The 20319-nt window shown below is 28.0% G+C and overlaps 3 protein-coding genes and 1 long non-coding RNA gene across 6 annotated transcripts in view; 2 read left to right on the plus strand and 2 right to left on the minus strand.

The window, feature by feature from the left end:
* The window catches only part of LOC127282791 (exonuclease mut-7 homolog), a 73540-nt gene extending 64771 nt beyond the window's left edge, over positions 1 to 8769 (minus strand). For 2 of the 3 annotated variants that reach the window (XR_007843250.1, XR_007843251.1), the window contains exons 1-13: positions 8500 to 8769; positions 8179 to 8358; positions 7968 to 8108; positions 7692 to 7876; positions 7377 to 7615; positions 7105 to 7286; positions 6842 to 7027; positions 6565 to 6753; positions 6055 to 6483; positions 5817 to 5971; positions 5423 to 5734; positions 5154 to 5344; positions 4653 to 5089 (exon numbers count right to left, since the gene is read on the minus strand). Coding sequence is in view for 1 of the 3 variants with exons in the window: in XM_051307285.1 (XP_051163242.1) it covers positions 4732 to 5089; positions 5154 to 5344; positions 5423 to 5734; positions 5817 to 5971; positions 6055 to 6483; positions 6565 to 6753; positions 6842 to 7027; positions 7105 to 7286; positions 7377 to 7615; positions 7692 to 7876; positions 7968 to 8108; positions 8179 to 8326 (2715 nt within the window). In the remaining 2 variants the exon portion in view is untranslated. Of the gene's footprint in view, positions 1 to 4573; positions 5090 to 5153; positions 5345 to 5422; positions 5735 to 5816; positions 5972 to 6054; positions 6484 to 6564; positions 6754 to 6841; positions 7028 to 7104; positions 7287 to 7376; positions 7616 to 7691; positions 7877 to 7967; positions 8109 to 8178; positions 8359 to 8499 lie in introns of those variants that run through there. The other variant, XM_051307285.1, reaches the window with a different exon arrangement.
* Positions 515 to 4468, plus strand: LOC127282792 (paraplegin). Its single transcript, XM_051307287.1, has 9 exons — positions 515 to 933; positions 1013 to 1354; positions 1430 to 1661; positions 1724 to 2035; positions 2095 to 2263; positions 2338 to 2693; positions 2778 to 3271; positions 3346 to 3468; positions 3549 to 4468. The coding sequence occupies exons 1-9, from the start codon at positions 766 to 768 to the stop codon at positions 3732 to 3734; spliced, it is 2382 nt and encodes a 793-aa protein (XP_051163244.1). The 5' UTR covers positions 515 to 765; the 3' UTR covers positions 3735 to 4468.
* Positions 8770 to 11148: 2379 nt separating the features above from the next.
* LOC127282806 (uncharacterized) lies at positions 11149 to 17829 on the minus strand. Its single transcript, XR_007843255.1, has 5 exons — positions 17651 to 17829; positions 16558 to 16629; positions 16357 to 16430; positions 16121 to 16195; positions 11149 to 11243 (listed from the first exon to the last, which is right to left on the minus strand). It is a non-coding gene; the product is annotated as an uncharacterized LOC127282806 (long non-coding RNA).
* A 115-nt stretch (positions 17830 to 17944) lies between these two features.
* Positions 17945 to 20189, plus strand: LOC127282805 (putative uncharacterized protein DDB_G0282499). Its single transcript, XM_051307306.1, has 8 exons — positions 17945 to 18081; positions 18165 to 18346; positions 18420 to 18551; positions 18645 to 19013; positions 19133 to 19171; positions 19275 to 19475; positions 19580 to 19767; positions 19913 to 20189. Exons 2-8 carry the CDS (start codon positions 18203 to 18205, stop codon positions 20064 to 20066), a joined length of 1227 nt encoding a protein of 408 aa, XP_051163263.1. The 5' UTR covers positions 17945 to 18081; positions 18165 to 18202; the 3' UTR covers positions 20067 to 20189.
* Positions 20190 to 20319: the final 130 nt, after the last annotated feature.

Below are 20319 nucleotides of genomic sequence, written 5' to 3' on the forward strand. Positions count from 1 at the left end.
ACTTACATGTTCCATATACACAAGGCCGAGAAATTTCTGAAGGTCAATAATGCCATGACTAGCCAGTGTATTGTCTAATTTTTGCCTAAATTTCACGTCCGACTTCCTCACATACTAACATTAACTTTGTTATACACATTTCCTAAACGTTTTAACTAAAGTTGATAATGTAAACTCATGGAAAGTCTTCAAATCACTTAGTCACTTTACACTCTTGCGAAATCCGCCATTGTTCGCAAAATGATAGAAGATGATCTTGGATTAGAAAATACGTGCACTCTCGAAACTTTTTAATAATTAAAATTTGGATTTGTTATAACTTTACAAACACGTGATCGACAAGATATTATATCAACGAGAAGCGCGAATGTTATTTTCGAATTTTATGTCAATATCTTTCTGACCTGCATCCGTTACAAAAGTAACTCTACTAAATGACGTCATGTTAGGTTGGGTCATTTTGCTTAGATACCATCAGTGGTTCTAACCAAATAGTACCGCCTTCTTTCACCTAGATAGCGCCACTAACCGATTGAAACCAACTTCACCTAAGTATATATATAAACGATATAATTTTTTTTTTATATGTGTTAAGTGGAATTAAATATATAAAGATATGTTATTTTATAACATAATCAACCATTTAATAGTTTACATAATTCATCGAGAATTAGAGTAATTTATTTTTCATCTCCACAATTGTGAAAACTGCAACTAAATGGATACATTGAACTGTGAATTATAGGTTAAAAACCAAAAAATAAAATGCAAACTTTAGCAAAATATTCAAGCCGGCACTTTGCACAATCAAAATGTGCATTTGGCAATTTTTATAAACATTCTGTAGAAGAAAATGTTTTTAATAAAGAGCAAATTTTTATAAAATCATGGAATAATCTACAATTTTGTAGATTTTTTCAAACATCAAAACAAGTAAGTTTATAAAAATAACATTATATTTCTTTTGTAGAAAATTTATTTTGAAATTAAATAATATAATTTAATTTTTTAGTCATTCAAATATTTGAAAAGAGAATACAAGGGAGTATGTTGTTTACTGCGACGAAGTGGAATAGATGACATATTTATACGAAAAAAAATTAAAATTTTTAGAAATTTTAGTGTAACAACTATAAAATATAGTAGATCACCTCATTCAAAAAATGATGAACCATCTAAAAATACTGCTTCAGATTCAAACAACCAAAACACTGGAAGTAATAATAATGAAGAGAAAAATAAAGATTCTTCAAACGAGGATGATCGAAAACAATTGTTTTTCAAATCTGCATTAGTTTTCATTCAAATAATGTTGACATTATTTTTTTTTTCATATCAATTTACTCCATCTAATGTAGGTTTAATGTTTATTCTATTGATTACAATATTAATTAAGATGTGAGTTATGTATTTTTTTTTCTTTTCTTAGATACGATGGCAAGCCTCGTGGACCGATTTTGTTTATCACATGCTTGCAAAAGGGGAAGTACAACGAATTATTGTTGATCCAGAAGCAGAATCAGCATTAATATTTCTACATCCTGGAGCTATCATAAAAGGACAAGTAACACCAATTCATGCTTTTAATATGCGTATTTCAAATCCTGATCGTTTTGAAGAGAAAGTAAGAGCAGTGGAAGCTTCTCTTGGCATAAAACCAGGTAAAATAATAAAAATTGAATATTAAATATGGATATTTAATAAAATAAAAATTTATTTACAGGTGATGGAGTGCCAATTTCTTATCATCGTAGATTTGGTTTGGTTCCTAATATACTCGTTGCATTGGTAGTTTCCTTTATCATATATATGATATTTAGAGGTGGAAAAAGTAAATTTCCGTTTTCAACGGATATGTTCGATAATTTAAAACGTGCTAAATTCACATTAGTAGATCCTTTAACTGGAAGTGGAAAAGGTGTACGTTTCTCAGATGTTGCTGGTTTAAAAGAAGCGAAGGTTGAAGTTATGGAACTTGTTGATTATTTAAAACATCCTGAACATTACAAATCACTTGGTGCTAAAGTGCCAAAAGGTATTTAATAAAATAATTTAATATTATTCTTTTTTTATTAATTATTTTTTTCATTTTAGGTGCTTTACTTTTGGGTCCACCAGGTTGTGGTAAAACAATGTTGGCAAAAGCTGTAGCAACAGAAGCTAATGTACCATTTTTATCTATAAATGGAACAGAATTTATTGAAATGGTTGGTGGAGTTGGTGCAGCTCGAGTTAGAAGTTTGTTTCGCGATGGAAAAAAACGGTAAATATATGGAACATATAGAAAAATATATTTAGAATTAAATTTTAAATATTGTGATATTATTCTTTTTTTAGAGCACCTTGCATTATTTATATTGATGAAATTGATTCAATTGGTGGAAAACGTCTAGATGGATCAGCTGCCGGTCAAGGAAATAGAGAAAGTGAACAAACTTTAAATCAACTATTAGTTGAAATGGACGGTATAGGATCGAGAAGTGATGTAATTGTTTTAGCTTCTACAAATCGATCGGAAGTTCTCGATAAAGCTCTAATGCGTCCAGGTAGATTTGATCGACATATTTTGATTGATCTTCCAACTCTTACAGAGAGGCGGGAAATTTTTGAACAACATCTCAAAAGCATTAAATTAGCTAAACAACCAAGTGAATATTCTATGCAATTAGCTCACATGACACCGGGATTCAGTGGTTAGTAAAAGAAAAAAAATTTAATCTTTCGAAAATGTATATTCTTTTATAAAAATCATGTTTGGAAATTAATTTTTTTTTCAGGTGCTGATATAGCAAACATTTGTAATGAAGCTGCCATTTATGCAGCTAGAACTAAAAAGAAGAGAGTCGATTCCAGTGATTTATTACATGCTATAGATCGAGTGCTTGGTGGTACTGAATTAAAAAATAATTCAATAGTTGCTGCAGAAAAACGAATGATAGCATATCGTGAAACAGGACGCGCACTTGTTGCCTGGCTTTTAGAACATACTGATGCTCTTCTAAAAGTATCAATCATACCAAGATCAAAATCAGTTGGATTCACTCAACAAGCACGAGGCGAACAATATCTTCACACTAAGGAAAAACTCTTGGATCGAATATGTGTGATGCTTGGTGGTTCAGCTGCGGAAAATTTAATTTTCGAAAAATGCACAACTGGAAATAAAGATGATTTTAAAGCTATAACTAAACTTGCATATTCTCTTGTCAGAGAATATGGAATGGACTCTAAAGTTGGATTAGTTTCTTTTCCTTCTGAGAGTACAAGTGGGGTAAGTTTTTTCATTTTCTAATTTTTCAAAGATGATGTTATAAATTTTTTTAAAACCAAAAAATATATTTACAGCCAATAAAGCCGTACAGTAAATCTCTTGGAAATCTAATAGATGCTGAAGCTTCGAACTTGATTGCCGAATCTTCTAAACGTACCAGAAAGCTATTGGAGGAAAACAAGGATAAACTGCAAATAGTAATATAGTTTTTTTTTTGGCTCTAATTTTCATAATTTATTTAAAGATAGTGACTGATAAATATTTTACCTATTTCTAGGTTGCTGAAGAACTTTTAAAACGAGAGGTGCTAACCTATAAAGATATTGAAAAATTGATTGGACCACCACCCTTTGGAAAGAAGCAATTGGTTGATCCTGCAGATTTGGATACAACAGTAGATTTAGAAAATTCTGAGGATCCACAAGATCCTGAAGCTTCTTCTCCAGAACAATCTCCTGCATAGTGTATAAAATTTAATTTATTTTTATAAATCATTAAATAATGTTTTTTGCAGTAATATTATGATTTTTTTTTAAAACGCGATACATTTGTTGTTGAGATTTTTTTTAAATATATGTATATAAATTATGTACATAAGTTAAAATTAAAATTTTTAAAATGGAAAGAAATTGTTTTATTTACGAGTAGAGTAGTACATTTGATATTTTTTATCGAGTGGCGCAAATTGAAGATACTTTTCTCTCTTTTTTTTTGACATAAATTCATTATATAATTATATCACTGAGCTTTTTTCTGAAGCTTTCGATTATCACGTTAACAATTAAAAGCAACATACACTATTTATGTTATGTACATTGTGTGTATTGAATGTTAATCTATTATATTACGCGTAATTAAAATATATTTTATGTAAATTAAATATTACCTTGTACTATTGAGACAGATTTTTGCCTCCCAAAAATATTATTGGGAAGTTATTTTTGTATCAAAAAATGCTACTGTCATTATTGACAAACAACCCTGTTACCAATCTTATGCTCAACTCTTTAAGTGCTCATTAGAAGTAAAATTTTGAGCACTGAGAAGATAAATTCAAGTTTTATACTAACTTGATTGAATAAAAATCTGTTTGTCCATTTTCAAAATACATTATACATTTCTTATATTATTAAAGCTTGTAATTGAAAATTCTTTAAATATTTAATTACTGAGGATGTACTTTCTAACTACAGTAAATTCAAAAAAACAATCACGGAATTTTGTCATTTTTAAAATTAAAAAAAAAATAAAATAAAAATAACAGAATAAGTATTTTAGGAATTCTATAATATATACTATATATATAACAAAAGAAAAATAAAATTTCAATGTATCACTATTTGTGATGAAAAAGATAAACAAAACTTACACGTATACATACCTATATAGAAATCACCTTTTTCAGTTTTGAACACAATTTCGTATTTTTAATATGTTAACAAAAACATTTTTTTTGTCAATCATTTATGAACAATGACATCTTTTAATACTCCATTAAGAGCACGTTCCATATGCGAGCCATCCCAATAAACTTTACCACAACTTTCACAAATGTAAAAGCAATTTACATTTTTGAAAACTTTCGATGGCACCTTGTCGATTTTAATTAAAATTCCATATTTTGTTCGACATTGTGTTAGATCCAATGTATTTTCGCTTAATCGCCAAGTACGATCATGTTTAGATTGACGTAATTTTCCTCCAGATTCGAAATTCTCTTGAACATAAGAAACATCTTCATATTCACCATCAAATTGATTATTAACAACTGAAGGACCTGGTTTTCGATAATTACGACCTCGCATCATTTTCGTAAAACTGAAAAAAAAATATGATTAAAAATTATAGATGAATACATTTTTTTCTACGTGTAAAATTTTACCTGTCGACGAGTGTATTCATTGTTGTATCAATTACACGAACAAATTCATCTTGATTGCATACTTGACAACGGCTAAATATATCTCTCTCAGTCACTATTATATTAAAATAATTTAATACTTCTTTAAGTTGCTCTTCAGGTTTATCAGTTAGAACTCTGTAGCAAGAACCAGTTGGTATATGTTGAGCAAACTGTAATTGAAAAAAATATTGAATTTGTTTGCAAATTAATACTATTTAAAAAGAAACACAAAATTATAAAAATCTTACTCTTTCATAACAACTGTTTCGAGTAAGTAAAACTCGATTTTCGCTTAAAGCGACTTTAATCGATTGATCACCACCTCGATCATTTTCAATGTAAACACAATTACAACCACACATTCGTAGCTGTTTTGCCAATGCTCCCAACATTGAATCACAAACAACACGCCATTGATGAGCGGCTACAGGTAGATTTTTAACTTCAGGTTCTACATCATTAACAACTCGATGAGCTTTAATCACGCCACATCTTGCTTGTTGCATTCGAGGCGCTTGCACTGGAAGACTGACAGCTTCAATTTTATCACTGACTTCATTCTAAACAAAAAATAATTATGCAATAATAATAATAATATAATTATTATCTGAAAAAACAAAAATAAATCATTAAATAACATACTCGACTTGAAGTGGTTTTTTTAACAACAGCTTTCTTTGGAGACTTGTGCGGAATGTGTTGAACTTGTGCTGATATTTCGTGAAATTCAATATCCATTTGCGCGCATTGCTTTGCAAGTGCATCATAAACTTCTAATAAGCAATACGCATCCAAAGCTATAAAAAGAATTTTCCTTACTATTTCCTTATTATTTAAATATTTAAATAAAATTGTTTTTTTTTTTTTTTTTTTTACTAACCAGCATAAATAATTTGACTTTCTCTCAATGGTCTTCTCTCCCAATTGGAAAATTGATCAGATTTATTCAATCTATGACCCAAAGAAAGTTCCACCAATTTACTGAGGCTTTCATTTGAAAAATTTGGATCACCAGCATAGGGAAATTGAAAATCATATTCATTGACCAATTTCCTCCAAACATGAAGAAGATCCATATAACCTTGTCCACAAGCTCTCACATTTGATAATGCCGGTAAACTTTCACGCATCATTGCAATATCATTCGCCAATCCAAAGCCTAATTTTAATATATTTTTATTTTCAAATAGCACTAATCCTAATTCAGACCAAAGCTCTTTAAATTCACTTCCCAAATTTATTGTGTCTAAAATATAGACATTTGTCTCTGTTGCAATTTGAATTAAAGCCAATTCTGACTTTTTAGTTCCTGAAAATAATTTTTATAAAAAAGAATGAAATTAAAATTATTCTATTATTATTTAATGTATTGATTAGATATAATAATTACCAAAACTTGGCTTCCATTCAGAATCAATACCAACAAGATTTGTTCCTTTCATTATTTCATCAAGAAATTCTTCAAAAGATCGTTTATCGCTAACTAATTTAATATTTTCTCTTGGCAATTTTAAAGTATAATAATTATCACAAGCGTCAGCATCCCAATTTTCTTGTGGTATACTACTTGCACCTTCATCTAAAAATATTAATATTTGCAATTATTTTAATAAATTATACTCTGTTATTATATTTTAAAGTAATAAGAAATATTTTCCAAAATTTACCATTTGGATTTTCTTTATCTAACTGTTGAACAGACCAGGGCCATTCACTTTCAGGAACATTTAACAATTTTGCAAAATAAAGAGATTCTTGAACATTTGTAAATGACAAATTTTTAACTAATTCAATATGTAATCGTTCATCATTGCCAACAGCTTCTCTAGCCATTTCTCTCCAACTCTCAGCACCTGTAAATATAAATTCAATTAGTTTTATAATTAAAAATTATACAATAAATAAATTTTTAAATTGAAAACAATTTTACTTAGGCTGCCTTCCACAAATCGTTTGTAAATTAAAAATTGTAAAGCCCCTTCACCACGCTTTTGATTCAAATAGGGACAAATTTCAGGTGGAAGTTTATAAAGTTTAGCAAGACGAGCAACTAATTTAGACATTGGTCTAAATTGTGCAGTGGACATTTTCACATCGGATATGTTATTCTTTCTAAAATATTAAAAAAAATTTATTTAATTACAATTAAAAAATTACAATCTTTTTATTATTAATTACATTATTATAAAGAAGTAAACTTACTCGATGAAACGATCCAATGTAACTTGTATATTTTTTCCTGGTGCCAAAAGACCATCCAAATATTGAACTAAATTTTTTTGAATTTCTGGCTGATTTGTTAAAAAATCTTCAACAACTGTAACTTTATTTTGTAAAATAAGTGGAAGTAAGAGTACTTCAGGTTCTGCAAAGAAAGGCTGTAAATTTAGCATTTCAGCATATTGAGCCGCTTCCTTGTATTTTTTATCACATATCATGGCCTGTAAATTGAACATATTTTTATCAAAAAAAAGTTAATCATAAATTTTATAATTACATGTATGTAAAATATTTAACCTCTATTATTTGGTAAAATAATTCATTGCAAGTAGTAAATTCATAAGTTTCTGCAACTATTTTAACAAGCTGCATATTCTTTTGTTTTGAAACTAATTTAAAAGCAGCTAATTTTAAATCCACTTCCAAACATTCTTTATAATTATCCTTCTGAGGAGCTATCCACTTTGAAAAATCCTCCATAACTAAAATAAAATGAGTGTTACCACATTAGAAATCATTTTTAGTAATAATTTAATTTCAACTAAAATATTAATAATATTGAAATATTATTACTTGTAAAAGAGAGGGATGATTTTGTTTTTGAGTGTGAGAAATCATTAGTATTGACTAATATTCGTAAAGTACTGAGATAAGGATTTGGAGCAGTTTCAAAATAATCGGTCAAAGTTTTAGTGACTCCTTGACTTTTTTTCCCTGAAACAATGAAATAAATTTAAAATTTTAAATAATAATTTTAAAAAATATTTTATGAAATCATATTTACATAAATTCCATATGTAGTGTAAAGAATTTAGCCAGGATTTTGTTGCCTCATCAATTGAGCTAAATATGATAAGCTCATCATCTTCTCGTCGAATAATAGAGATACCATTATTTCCAGCAAGAAATTCATTAGATAAAGTTTGATCCATTTTATAATCCTAGTAAAAATAACTCTCTTTCTCTAAAATAAAACATTTATATCAATTTAATATTTCATTAAATTCAGTATAAGATAACCTTCAAAGAGATTTCTCCTATGAGTTTTAATATGTTTTTAAAGACAATTTAAAAAAATAAATAATTGAAAAGAAATTATACTTACTGTCTAAAAGTAAATTAATCCAAAGTGCAATATATACACTAATTTTCAATTTATGAGAAATCCGAGTTTATGAAAGACCAAAATGTATTATAGTTTTGACTTTTCATGGACGTGGACATATTGCAATTTAAATATAATTTGTCAAATCACAAATAAACCTTTTCATTTCTTTCTATTTGAATGAATTAGGATCTCAAGATATTTGATTTTTTTTCTTAAAAATACAATGTTTTGTAAAACAACAATTTTAATGAAATAGATAAAGGTGAAATATATACATATGTATATGTAGATCATAGACTAGAAACTCAATTTATATTTAGTTCAATTAGTTCCCGTGGTGCGCTGCAGTTAAAGGGTACAAATATAAAATTTTTGTTTTAAAACATTGTTTTTTTTCATTAAAAAATCGTCACTTTTAAATTCCACATTCTTTAAAAAGAAATATATAAAAAGGTAATTGATTAAATTATATTTAAAAACTACCCGATATACCGAAAACTTGTGAGCGTATATATTTTGAATATAGATACGAATTTTTGGCGGAGAATTTAAAATTATATTTTTAATATTTCTGAAAAATACAATAGTATAAAGACTAAATGATAAATAAATTATAATATATAATAAACTTAAAATTTTATTTTTCAGAAATATTAAAAATCTAATTTTAAATTGTCTGCCAAAATATTGCATCTATTCAAAATAAAAATAAGTAAAAAAAATAAAACAGCTGCGATTTGAACAATCGCAATGCTGTATAATAAAATTTATAAAAAAATGACCAAAAAATTTGCAATAACAGAATATACATAAAACAATTTGTAATTCAAATTCAATTTAAAATTCTAAGTATTCTCTAAATTCTCAAATAGTTAACATTTTATGTAATTTAAATATCAATTTATACTAAAAAGTCAAAATAATAAATAAAATTAATTAAAATATTAACTAATTTTAATAGAGACACATGATTTAATTTTTAGTAACAGTATTAAAATTTTCATATATGATAAATGTAGTATAATAAATAAATATATATTAATAGATTAAGAATAAACATAATAAATTAAATATTCCTGAAAAAATAAATGATTATCGAAATTGAAAATAAATATCATTGCTCACCACGATGAATCAACTGAAAATAATTATTAATTAAACAAAACATTCACAAAACAATTAGAAAACATTCACAAGACATTTACAAGACATTCACAAAACATTAAAAGAAAAGACAACATAGTGACAAAAAAATAAAAAATTAAAATAAGGTAAATTTTCACTGGTACTCCAGTTACTTGTTTTTTACTCACATTTTTTACCCGATTTCCCTACCTACAGTTATATTTAAAACGGAAAAAAATTTTGCCTACTTTTCCCGATTTCCCTACCTGTAGCTATATTTAAAACGAAAAATTTTTCTTTTACTATTTTACCCGCACTTCCTATCTACGAATATATTTAAACTAACTATAACCGCCCAGGTGCAAAATGACCTACACTAGGGTTAACGTCCCGGGACGCAACCGTCACCTGAGCGATTTCTTTTCTGAAAAGAAAACATTTCATTAGTTTATGATTAAAAAATTATCAAAACCTTTTAATTTTTAATTCCACATGCATTAACTTTGAAAATTTTAAATTTACTATGCAAAATTCAAAAATTGTTAACAAGATTAATTAAATTATTTAATGTTTATAAAATTTTTAAAATTAAGTTTAAATTACTTTTTTTATAGAAAGAAAATTACTTTACAACAATAAGAAAAATTACAAACATACAGTAAATAAATACATACATATAAACAATGAAAAAAAACATTGACAATAATATTAATTTCCGTATAGTATTAAGGTAGTAATCCACAAAACATGTAATATTTTAAGATTTGGGGAGTGTTAGAATGTTTTTTTAGAATACCCATAAAAAATACTAGAAAATAATACATTTTGTCAATGGTGTCACTATGTTGTGATTATTCCTTCCCTGTTTTGTTTTTAAATTTAATATTTTATTTGAATCAATTTAATATATCTACTTTCTTTTAGAGTCAAGAAAATTTAAAAACTGAGAAATTAAGAATATATTAAAACATGGATTTTCAATTTATGAATCTACTTTTTTAATTTATAAAAAAATAACTGTTTTAAACAGGGAAGGGGTTAAATAAAAAATCACTCGCCGACCGGCGAATCCCACGTCGGAGCAATTACGTCATCGCCACTTCTCGAGCGCTTCAGGCCAGCTCCCGAAGATCCCTCTTTCTTGCTCGCACTTCTGCGCGAGGCCGGGAGCTCAAAAAAAATATTATAAAAAAATAAGAAAAATGAAAAAAAATTTAAAAAAAAAATGTATGCAGGGGCCACTTTTCTTCTTCCACATCCTTCCTTCCTTGTCTATTATGAAAATTGCAAAATTGAAATGGACCTGAAAAAACAAAAAAACCAATATATTAAATTAAATTATATGATTCTTTTCTAAAACTACTATTAAATGCTGAGTTGAACAAGATGCATGTGATTGATAAAAATGTATTAAATATACATTAACAAAATCATTGAAGAGAAATTATTAATCAAGAAATGTTACACACACGTAAAAAATTTTAAGAACAAAATTAATTTAAAATTGATAGAAAAAAACTCACCTGTATCGAGAGATTTCTGCGTAGTGTCAGAGAAACGATAATAGAAAAAACACTTTTTACAAGCACAAATCTTCCTTGTCCTCGATCAACTACCTGAAAAAATAAAGATGTTACATGTGTAAAATAAAGTGTTAAAAACCTTTAATATTATCAATTATTTTTAAATATATTAATATTTATAAATACTAACATTTGACTTTCTACCATCAGTTATAAATATTACAATAAATTTTTAACAAATTTTCTTATTATATTTTCCAATATTTCTGTAAACTATTGCAAAAAGACTCATCTATAAGGGGAAATTTCTGCGTTGTGTAAAAGTCATTAGAAGAAAGTTCTAAACAAAAAATGTATGACGCACTTTTTGATTGGTCCAGCGGATGCTGAGCTATACTAAAAAACATTTTGGAAAAATTGTTGAAAAATTAAATTTTCGAGATAATCGTTCGGGAATATTGCCATAGTGATTAGAAGAAAGTTCTGAACCAAAAATGTATGGCGCACTTTTTGATTGGTCCAGCGGATGCTGAGCTATACTAAAAAATAAATTCGGAAAATTTTCGAAAAAATAAATTTGCGTTATAATCGCTCGGGAATACTACCAAAAATATAGTCAAAATGTTCTAAACAAAAAATGTATGGCGCACTTTTTGATTGGTCCAGCGGATGCTGAGCTACACTAAAAAACATTTTGGAAAAATTGATGAAAAATTAAATTTTTGAGATAATCGTTCGGGAATACCGCCATAGTGATTAGAAGAAAGTTCTGAACCAAAAATGTATGGCGCACTTTTTGATTGGTCCAGCGGATGCTGAGCTATACTAAAAAATAAATTCGGAAAATTTTCGAAAAATTAAATTTGCGTTATAATCGCTCGGGAATACCACCAAAAAATAGTCAAATAGTTCTGAACAAAAAATGTATGGCGCACTTTTAGTTTGGTCCAGCGGATGCTGAGCTACACTCAAATAAATTTATGAAAAATTGTTGAAAAATTAAATTTTCGAGATAATCGTTCGGGAATACCGCCATAGTGATTAGAAGAAAGTTCTGAACCAAAAATGTATGGCGCACTTTTTGATTGGTCCAGCAGATGCTGAGCTATACTAAAAAATAAATTCGGAAAATTTTCGAAAAATTAAATTTGCGTTATAATCGCTCGGGAATACCGCCAAAGTCTTAACCCGGAGTCTCGAACAAAAAATGTATGGCGCACTTTTTGATTGGTCCAGCGGATGCTGAGCTACACTCAGATAAATTTTTTAAAAAATTTCGAAAAATTAAATTTGCGAGATAATTGGTCGGGAATACCGCCAAAATCTTAACCCGGGAGTCTCGAACAAAAAATGTATGGCGCACTTTTTGATTGGTCCAGCGGATGCTGAGCTACACTCAGATAAATTTTTTAAAAAATTTCGAAAAATTAAATTTGCGAGATAATTGGTCGGGAATACCGCCAAAGTCTTAACCCGGGAGTCTCGAACAAAAAATGTATGGCGCACTTTTTGATTGGTCCAGCGGATGCTGAGCTATACTAAAAAATAAATTCGGAAAATTTTTGAAAAATTAAATTCGCGTTATAATCGCTCGGGAATACCACCAAAAAATAGTCAAAAAGTTCTGAACAAAAAATGTATGGCGCACTTTTAGTTTGGTCCAGCGGATGCTGAGCTACACTCAAATAAATTTATGAAAAATTGTTGAAAAATTAAATTTTCGAGATAATCGTTCGGGAATACCGCCATAGTGATTAGAAGAAAGTTCTGAACCAAAAATGTATGGCGCACTTTTTGATTGGTCCAGCAGATGCTGAGCTATACTAAAAAATAAATTCGGAAAATTTTCGAAAAATTAAATTTGCGTTATAATCGCTCGGGAATACCGCCAAAGTCTTAACCCGGAGTCTCGAACAAAAAATGTATGGCGCACTTTTTGATTGGTCCAGCGGATGCTGAGCAACACTCAGATAAATTTCTTAAAAAATTTCGAAAAATTAAATTTGCGAGATAATTGGTCGGGAATACCGCCAAAGTCTTAACTCGGGAGTCTCGAACAAAAAATGTATGGCGCACTTTTTGATTGGTCCAGCGGATGCTGAGCTACACTCAGTAAAACTGGGAAAAAAATTTCGAAAAAAAAAATTTGCCAGATAATGACTTGGGAATAATGCCAAAAAATTGAGCAAAAAGTCTCGAACAAAAAATGTATGGCCCACTTTTTGATAGGTCCAGCGGATACAGAGCTACACTCACTAAAACTGGGAAAAAAATTTCGAAAAAAAAAATTTGCCAGATAATGACTTGGGAATAATGCCAAAAAATTGAGCAAAAAGTCTCGAACAAAAAATGTATGGCGCACTTTTTGATTGGTCCAGCGGATGCTGAGCTATACTAAAAAATAAATTCGGAAAATTTTTGAAAAATTAAATTCGCGTTATAATCGCTCGGGAATACCACCAAAAAATAGTCAAAAAGTTCTGAACAAAAAATGTATGGCGCACTTTTAGTTTGGTCCAGCGGATGCTGAGCTACACTCAAATAAATTTATGAAAAATTGTTGAAAAATTAAATTTTCGAGATAATCGTTCGGGAATACCGCCATAGTGATTAGAAGAAAGTTCTGAACCAAAAATGTATGGCGCACTTTTTGATTGGTCCAGCAGATGCTGAGCTATACTAAAAAATAAATTCGGAAAATTTTCGAAAAATTAAATTTGCGTTATAATCGCTCGGGAATACCGCCAAAGTCTTAACCCGGAGTCTCGAACAAAAAATGTATGGCGCACTTTTTGATTGGTCCAGCGGATGCTGAGCAACACTCAGATAAATTTCTTAAAAAATTTCGAAAAATTAAATTTGCGAGATAATTGGTCGGGAATACCGCCAAAGTCTTAACTCGGGAGTCTCGAACAAAAAATGTATGGCGCACTTTTTGATTGGTCCAGCGGATGCTGAGCTACACTCAGTAAAACTGGGAAAAAAATTTCGAAAAAAAAAATTTGCCAGATAATGACTTGGGAATAATGCCAAAAAATTGAGCAAAAAGTCTCGAACAAAAAATGTATGGCCCACTTTTTGATAGGTCCAGCGGATACAGAGCTACACTCACTAAAACTGGGAAAAAAATTTCGAAAAAAAAAATTTGCCAGATAATGACTTGGGAATAATGCCAAAAAATTGAGCAAAAAGTCTCGAACAAAAAATGTATGGCGCACTTTTTGATTGGTCCAGCGGATGCTGAGCTACACTAAAAAACATTTTGGAAAAATTGATGAAAAATTAAATTTTTGAGATAATCGTTCGGGAATACCGCCATAGTGATTAGAAGAAAGTTCTGAACCAAAAATGTATGGCGCACTTTTTGATTGGTCCAGCGGATGCTGAGCTACACTCACTAAAACTGGGAAAAAAATTTCGAAAAAAAAAATTTGCCAGATAATGACTTGGGAATAATGCCAAAAAATTGAGCAAAAAGTCTCGAACAAAAAATGTATGGCGCACTTTTTGATAGGTCCAGCGGATACAGAGCTACACTCACTAAAACTGGGAAAAAAATTTCGAAAAAAAAAATTTGCCAGATAATGACTTGGGAATAATGCCAAAAAATTGAGCAAAAAGTCTCGAACAAAAAATGTATGGCGCACTTTTTGATTGGTCCAGCGGATGCTGAGCTACACTCACTAAAACTGGGAAAAAAATTTCGAAAAAAAAAATTTGCCAGATAATGACTTGGGAATAATGCCAAAAAATTGAGCAAAAAGTCTCGAACAAAAAATGTATGGCGCACTTTTTGATTGGTCCAGCGGATGCTGAGCTACACTCACTAAAACTGGGAAAAAAATTTCGAAAAAAAAAATTTGTTAGATAATGACTTGGGAATAATGCCAAAAAATTGAGCAAAAAGTCTCGAACAAAAAATGTAAGGCGCACTTTTTGATTGGTCCAGCGGATGCTGAGCTACACTCAGATAAATTTTTTAAAAAATTTCGAAAAATTAAATTTGCGAGATAATTGGTCGGGAATACCGCCAAAGTCTTAACCCGGGAGTCTCGAACAAAAAATGTATGGCGCACTTTTTGATTGGTCCAGCGGATGCTGAGCTATACTAAAAAACATTTTGGAAAAATTGTTGAAAAACTAAATTTTCGAGATAATCGTTCGGGAATATTGCCATAGTGATTAGAAGAAAGTTCTGAACCAAAAATGTATGGCGCACTTTTTGATTGGTCCAGCGGATGCTGAGCTACACTAAAAAACAAATTTGGAAAAAATTTAGCAAAATTAAATTTGCGAGATAATCGTTCTGGAATACCGCCAAAAAAATAGGGAAAAAGTTTCGAACAAAAAATGTATGGCGCACTTTTAGTTTGGTCCAGCGGATGCTGAGCTACACTCAAATAAATTTATGGAAAATTGTTGAAAAATTAAATTTTCAAGATAATCGTTCGGGAATACCGCCATAGTGATTAGAAGAAAGTTCTGAACCAAAAATGTATGGCGCACTTTTTGATTGGTCCAGCAGATGCTGAGCTATACTAAAAAATAAATTCGGAAAATTTTCGAAAAATTAAATTTGCGTTATAATCGCTCGGGAATACCGCCAAAGTCTTAACCCGGGAGTCTCGAACAAAAAATGTATGGCGCACTTTTTGATTGGTCCAGCGGATGCTGAGCTACACTAAAAAATATTTTGGAAAAATTTTCAAAAAATTAAATTCGCTAGATATTCGTTCGGGAATACCGCCATAGTGATTAGAAGAAAGTTCTGAACAAATAATGTATGGCGGACTTTTTGATTGGTCCAGCGGATGCTGATCTTGGTCAAGATAAATTTGGGGATTTTTTGAATTTGCTAAATAATCGCTCGGCAATATAGATTTTTATTAAGAAAAATTAAGATTTAAACTCGATCTCTCTATTAATAAAGATTTTTATTCGTGGTATTCAAATATGAATAATCAACTTACATTGAACTGCGACTCAGCAATGCAAGATCTCCTCCAGGAGCAGCTCCGCAACAAACACCCATCCTTATTGAACACCTGTAAATTGAGAAAAAAAAATAATTAAACTTTCTCTTATCGTCAGTTTTTTTTCAAATTTTAATTAATTAACAATCTTTGTGTTATTAATTAAAAATAACTTTGATTAATAATAATTAATGTATGTAAAAAAATAATTTTCAGTATAAAAAGAGACTCACTTATTCGAAGATTTAGTAGAAGTTGTCATTTGTCATCTCATTTATGTCATCAAATTCTTCTCCAAGTCTGAATTCTGTGAAGACAAACAAAAATTGACAAAATTAAATTGCAGAAAACTTTTTTTTATAAAAACAGATATTAAATAATTTTATCAAATTAGAAAAGAAGTTTCAATTACTAATAGATAAATAAATATTTACCTGAGTTAAGAAGAATTGACGCCGAAAGTTTTAATATTTTTGGCCTTTTTTCTAAGATGACATTTTTTAACCCTGTAAATAAATAAAAAAAAATGTTAAATAAATATACGATAAGAATTTTAATATTATTGAAATTATGGTTTTAAATTTTGTCTCTAGAATGAGGCGGACAAATTCCCAAACAGATGTTAAATTGACATGTGAAATTGTCCGTGTAGTATTTTTTAGGTTAAATCCCAAATTGTTATCAAATTTGACAAAATAATAAAATTTCTAATAGTTACCAACAAAAAATAGTTACAATCTAAAATATTTAGATTAAACTGAACTAAATTTTTTAAATGTATTAATAATTTTTATTCAAACAATACAAGATACGTTTTGTTTATTGACGAAATATTCTGTCACTTTCACCGCGCTTCCTACAATGTTCACTATAGTGAGCAGTGGTACCAACCAATTACATTTTCACCAACCTAATTGTAAATTTTTTAAACTATTTTTATTCATTGTAATAACATTTCAGATCTATTATTATTATTTTTAATTTTGTTAATACATTTATTTTGAATTATTTTTAAAAATTTATTATTCATTTACATATTTTTGTTTGTTAATGTTTAAAAATTTCAAAAGTCGCGTTAAAATTCCACCTAGCGGTGGCAATGTGAAATAACAAATTGTAATGTCAAAATTTTTAGGTTAGTTTTTTTGTCGAAAAAATTTACCTAAATTTCTTATTTTTCTTCACAGCTGCCACGAAACTTTTATGATTTTTTGATTATTTATATAAAACAATAATTAATTATCAACAAACATATATAATTAGCGTTAGGATTAAAACAATAAAATAAGATTAAATTTTGTCGAACGAAAAATGGTTCTTCTACTTTCTGAGTGGCGACGCCAATTGCAATGCGGCGTAATGCCAACCCAAGATAACAAAAAAAAAAACTTTTCATTGTTACCAATATAATTTTTTTTTTCATGAAAGTTAAATTTTTTTTATTTATTTATATTTTTTCGTAATTTTTATACTTATTATTAATAAAATAACATTTTTATAACATTACAATTTGGATTATACATTTACCTTTATTTTTTTGTTAAACATTTTGATGCTAAACTTTTAAGGTTAGGTTTCCGTGTCAGAAAAATTTTATCAAAATATGCTAATTTCTTTTTCCCTGCCATAAAACTTTTACAAATTTTCGATAATTTAGATATATCTAAATTTAATTTCAATAAAAAAAGTATAATTAGCGCTATGATTAAAAAAATACAATAAGATTAAGCAGAGCTGCACGAAATATGGACCTCTTACACTTTCTGACGACGCCATTTGCAATCAGCAGTAATGCCAACTCAAATTACAAAAAAATAAAATTTTCAATCCTACCAACATGACATCATCCCAAGTTTTGTTTTGACTATAATTTTTTTTATAGATTATTAAAGATCAGCTATTCCCTTTAGTTTTATTTTATTTTATAAAAGATTTATAAGTGTTTCTATTATTAAATAGTAATTATAATAAACTCTCATACACAATATTATTTTTTATTAATGAATTTTTAATACGAAAGTAAGATATTTATTATTTTTAGATAATTTAATGTGAAAAACAAAACTTAACCTACAAAAAATGTCTTTTAAGAAGTTTAAAACTTCAGTTTTAAATAAAAATAATGTATCAGTAAGTGACGATAATATAAAAAAGAAAATTGATTCGGAATCTAATTCAAGTGGAACTATTAGATCTAAAATAAAAAGTGATCAACAAAATACTGTAAGTAAATTTAAAAAAAAAACTATATCAGCATTGCTGCGTTTATAAAATTAACAATTAAATAATATTGTAGAAATCAAAGTCAAAAATATTGTCGAAAAACTCGTATGGAATAGTTAAGAAGAAAAATGATTGTAGCAAAAATAAAGGAAAAAGTTTAGATAATAATAATGATGACCATTCTTATGTTGATCAAAATGTTGTGGTAAATAATTTTTTTTTTTTAAATATTTTCTATTAAGTGTTGTTTTTTTTAATATTTCTATACAATTTTTGTTTATTAATATCAATATTGTAGGTCTCAAAGTTAAAAATTCCGAGTAAAATTAAAAAGAAAACGAACAAAAATTCAAATAATAATAGTAAAGATGATAATGAAGAACTTAATCAAAAAATTGAAACAATATATCTTCGTAAGAGAAAAAGAGATGATGATCATCATATTGATAAAAATTATTCCATAAACGAAGAAAAAAAAAAGGTGAAAAAGAGGAAAAGGGTAAATTTTTTGAATAAAACTACTGACGAAGATGATGATTTTAAAAATCAACAAGATGATATTAATAAAGAAAATAATAATTTTGAAGAACAGCATTTGGAAATTGAAGGCGAAAATCGTGAGAAACGTGTAGATAAAAGGACAAATTTAGATGATAATGATGATTCGGTAACTATTTTGTAATTTTTCATTTAAATATTTTGACACTGAAAAATTTATTTTCTACTTAATATTAATTTTCTAATATGAATAAGTTTTAAATAATTATTATTTAAAAACAATTATAGGATTCAAACTCAAATTCAATTCCAAAAACAAACATTGAGGTAATTTTCTTTTATTCAGTTACGAAATAATTAATAATTTTAAGAAAATTAATTTACCACTTAATTTAAATTCTCTGTTGATTATTAACAAAAAAAAAATTAGTTAAAACAGGTATTACGGGATTTAAAAGTTAAATTAATTCATGAAGTACCAAAACAACATTTACTTGAGTCAAATGCTGGATCTCATGCTCCTAGCTCGGATGTAATTCGAAATTTCGAAAAATATGTCCCGTTAAAAAAAGGTGTTTACACTAAAGAAGAAGATAGAATTATTATCAAGAATTGGAAAAATTTTTGCAAAGTAAGTAATAACTTTTGCTAATAAAAATAAATTATAATTTAATTTTGAAAAAATTATAAAAACAATATATTCTAATAAATTCTTGTAAAAAATAAAATGTTTAGCTCCACAACTGGGATTGTAGTAATTATCAACCGTTTTTAAATTGGAGGCAAGATTGGTTATTTATAGTAAAACATTTTGAACAGAGAAGAAAATTTGTACAATTTTTAGCAAATGGATTACCAAATCGAACTTTATACAGCGTTAATCATCGATTTAGAAATTTACATGCCAGTCATTTACAAAGCAGGTGAGATTTTTTTTAAATATAAATTTTAAATTTGTTCAAACTTCTATTTAAAAAAAAAAAATAAAATAGGCCTTTAATTTGAAACATGTCTTACAAAATTCGTTTATGGAGAAAATAAATAATTTTGATTTTTTTATTTTTAAAGGTACACATTTAGGGAAGATGTAATAATATTGAATTATATGGAGGAAAATTCAAATTCTAATCAATCGCATGTGTTTTCCGATTTAGCAAAAGTATTAAATCGTACAAGGGCTTCAGTATGGCGTAGATATCGTATATTAAAAAAGAAAGAATGAAAAATATATTTTTTTTTAACTTCGCGAGATTTTCTTTGTTTTTATTTTTAAATAAAATCCAAATATTATAAATAATTCTATTTTATTTATGTAAATGAAAAATAAATATATATTATTTGATAAGATTTTTTTTTTATTTTCAATTAGTTCCAAAAAAAAAAATTAAATTAGAAAGTTTAAAAAAAATCTATTAAATTCTTTTTTATGCAGACGAAATAATAAAAAAAACTTAAAGAAAGGTTTCATCAACTAT

The sequence above is a fragment of the Leptopilina boulardi genome, unplaced genomic scaffold (genome assembly GCF_019393585.1).
Source record: "Leptopilina boulardi isolate dan_hultmark-lab unplaced genomic scaffold, ZJU_Lbou_2.1 LbouV2_302, whole genome shotgun sequence".
In the NCBI taxonomy this organism is placed as follows: domain Eukaryota; kingdom Metazoa; phylum Arthropoda; class Insecta; order Hymenoptera; family Figitidae; genus Leptopilina; species Leptopilina boulardi.

Excerpts from the sequence above, each read along its gene's own strand:
- LOC127282792 (XM_051307287.1), top strand. The coding sequence starts at position 766 with ATGCAAACTTTAGCAAAATATTCAAGCCGGCACTTTGCACAATCAAAA. Across the intron at positions 1,662-1,723 it reads TTCTCTTGGCATAAAACCAG|GTGATGGAGTGCCAATTTCT; the intron begins GTAAAATAATAA and ends ATTTATTTACAG. Across the intron at positions 2,264-2,337 it reads TTTCGCGATGGAAAAAAACG|AGCACCTTGCATTATTTATA; the intron begins GTAAATATATGG and ends TTCTTTTTTTAG.
- LOC127282805 (XM_051307306.1), top strand. The coding sequence starts at position 18,203 with ATGTCTTTTAAGAAGTTTAAAACTTCAGTTTTAAATAAAAATAATGTA. Across the intron at positions 19,172-19,274 it reads TTCCAAAAACAAACATTGAG|TTAAAACAGGTATTACGGGA; the intron begins GTAATTTTCTTT and ends AAAAAAAATTAG. Across the intron at positions 19,768-19,912 it reads GCCAGTCATTTACAAAGCAG|GTACACATTTAGGGAAGATG; the intron begins GTGAGATTTTTT and ends TTATTTTTAAAG.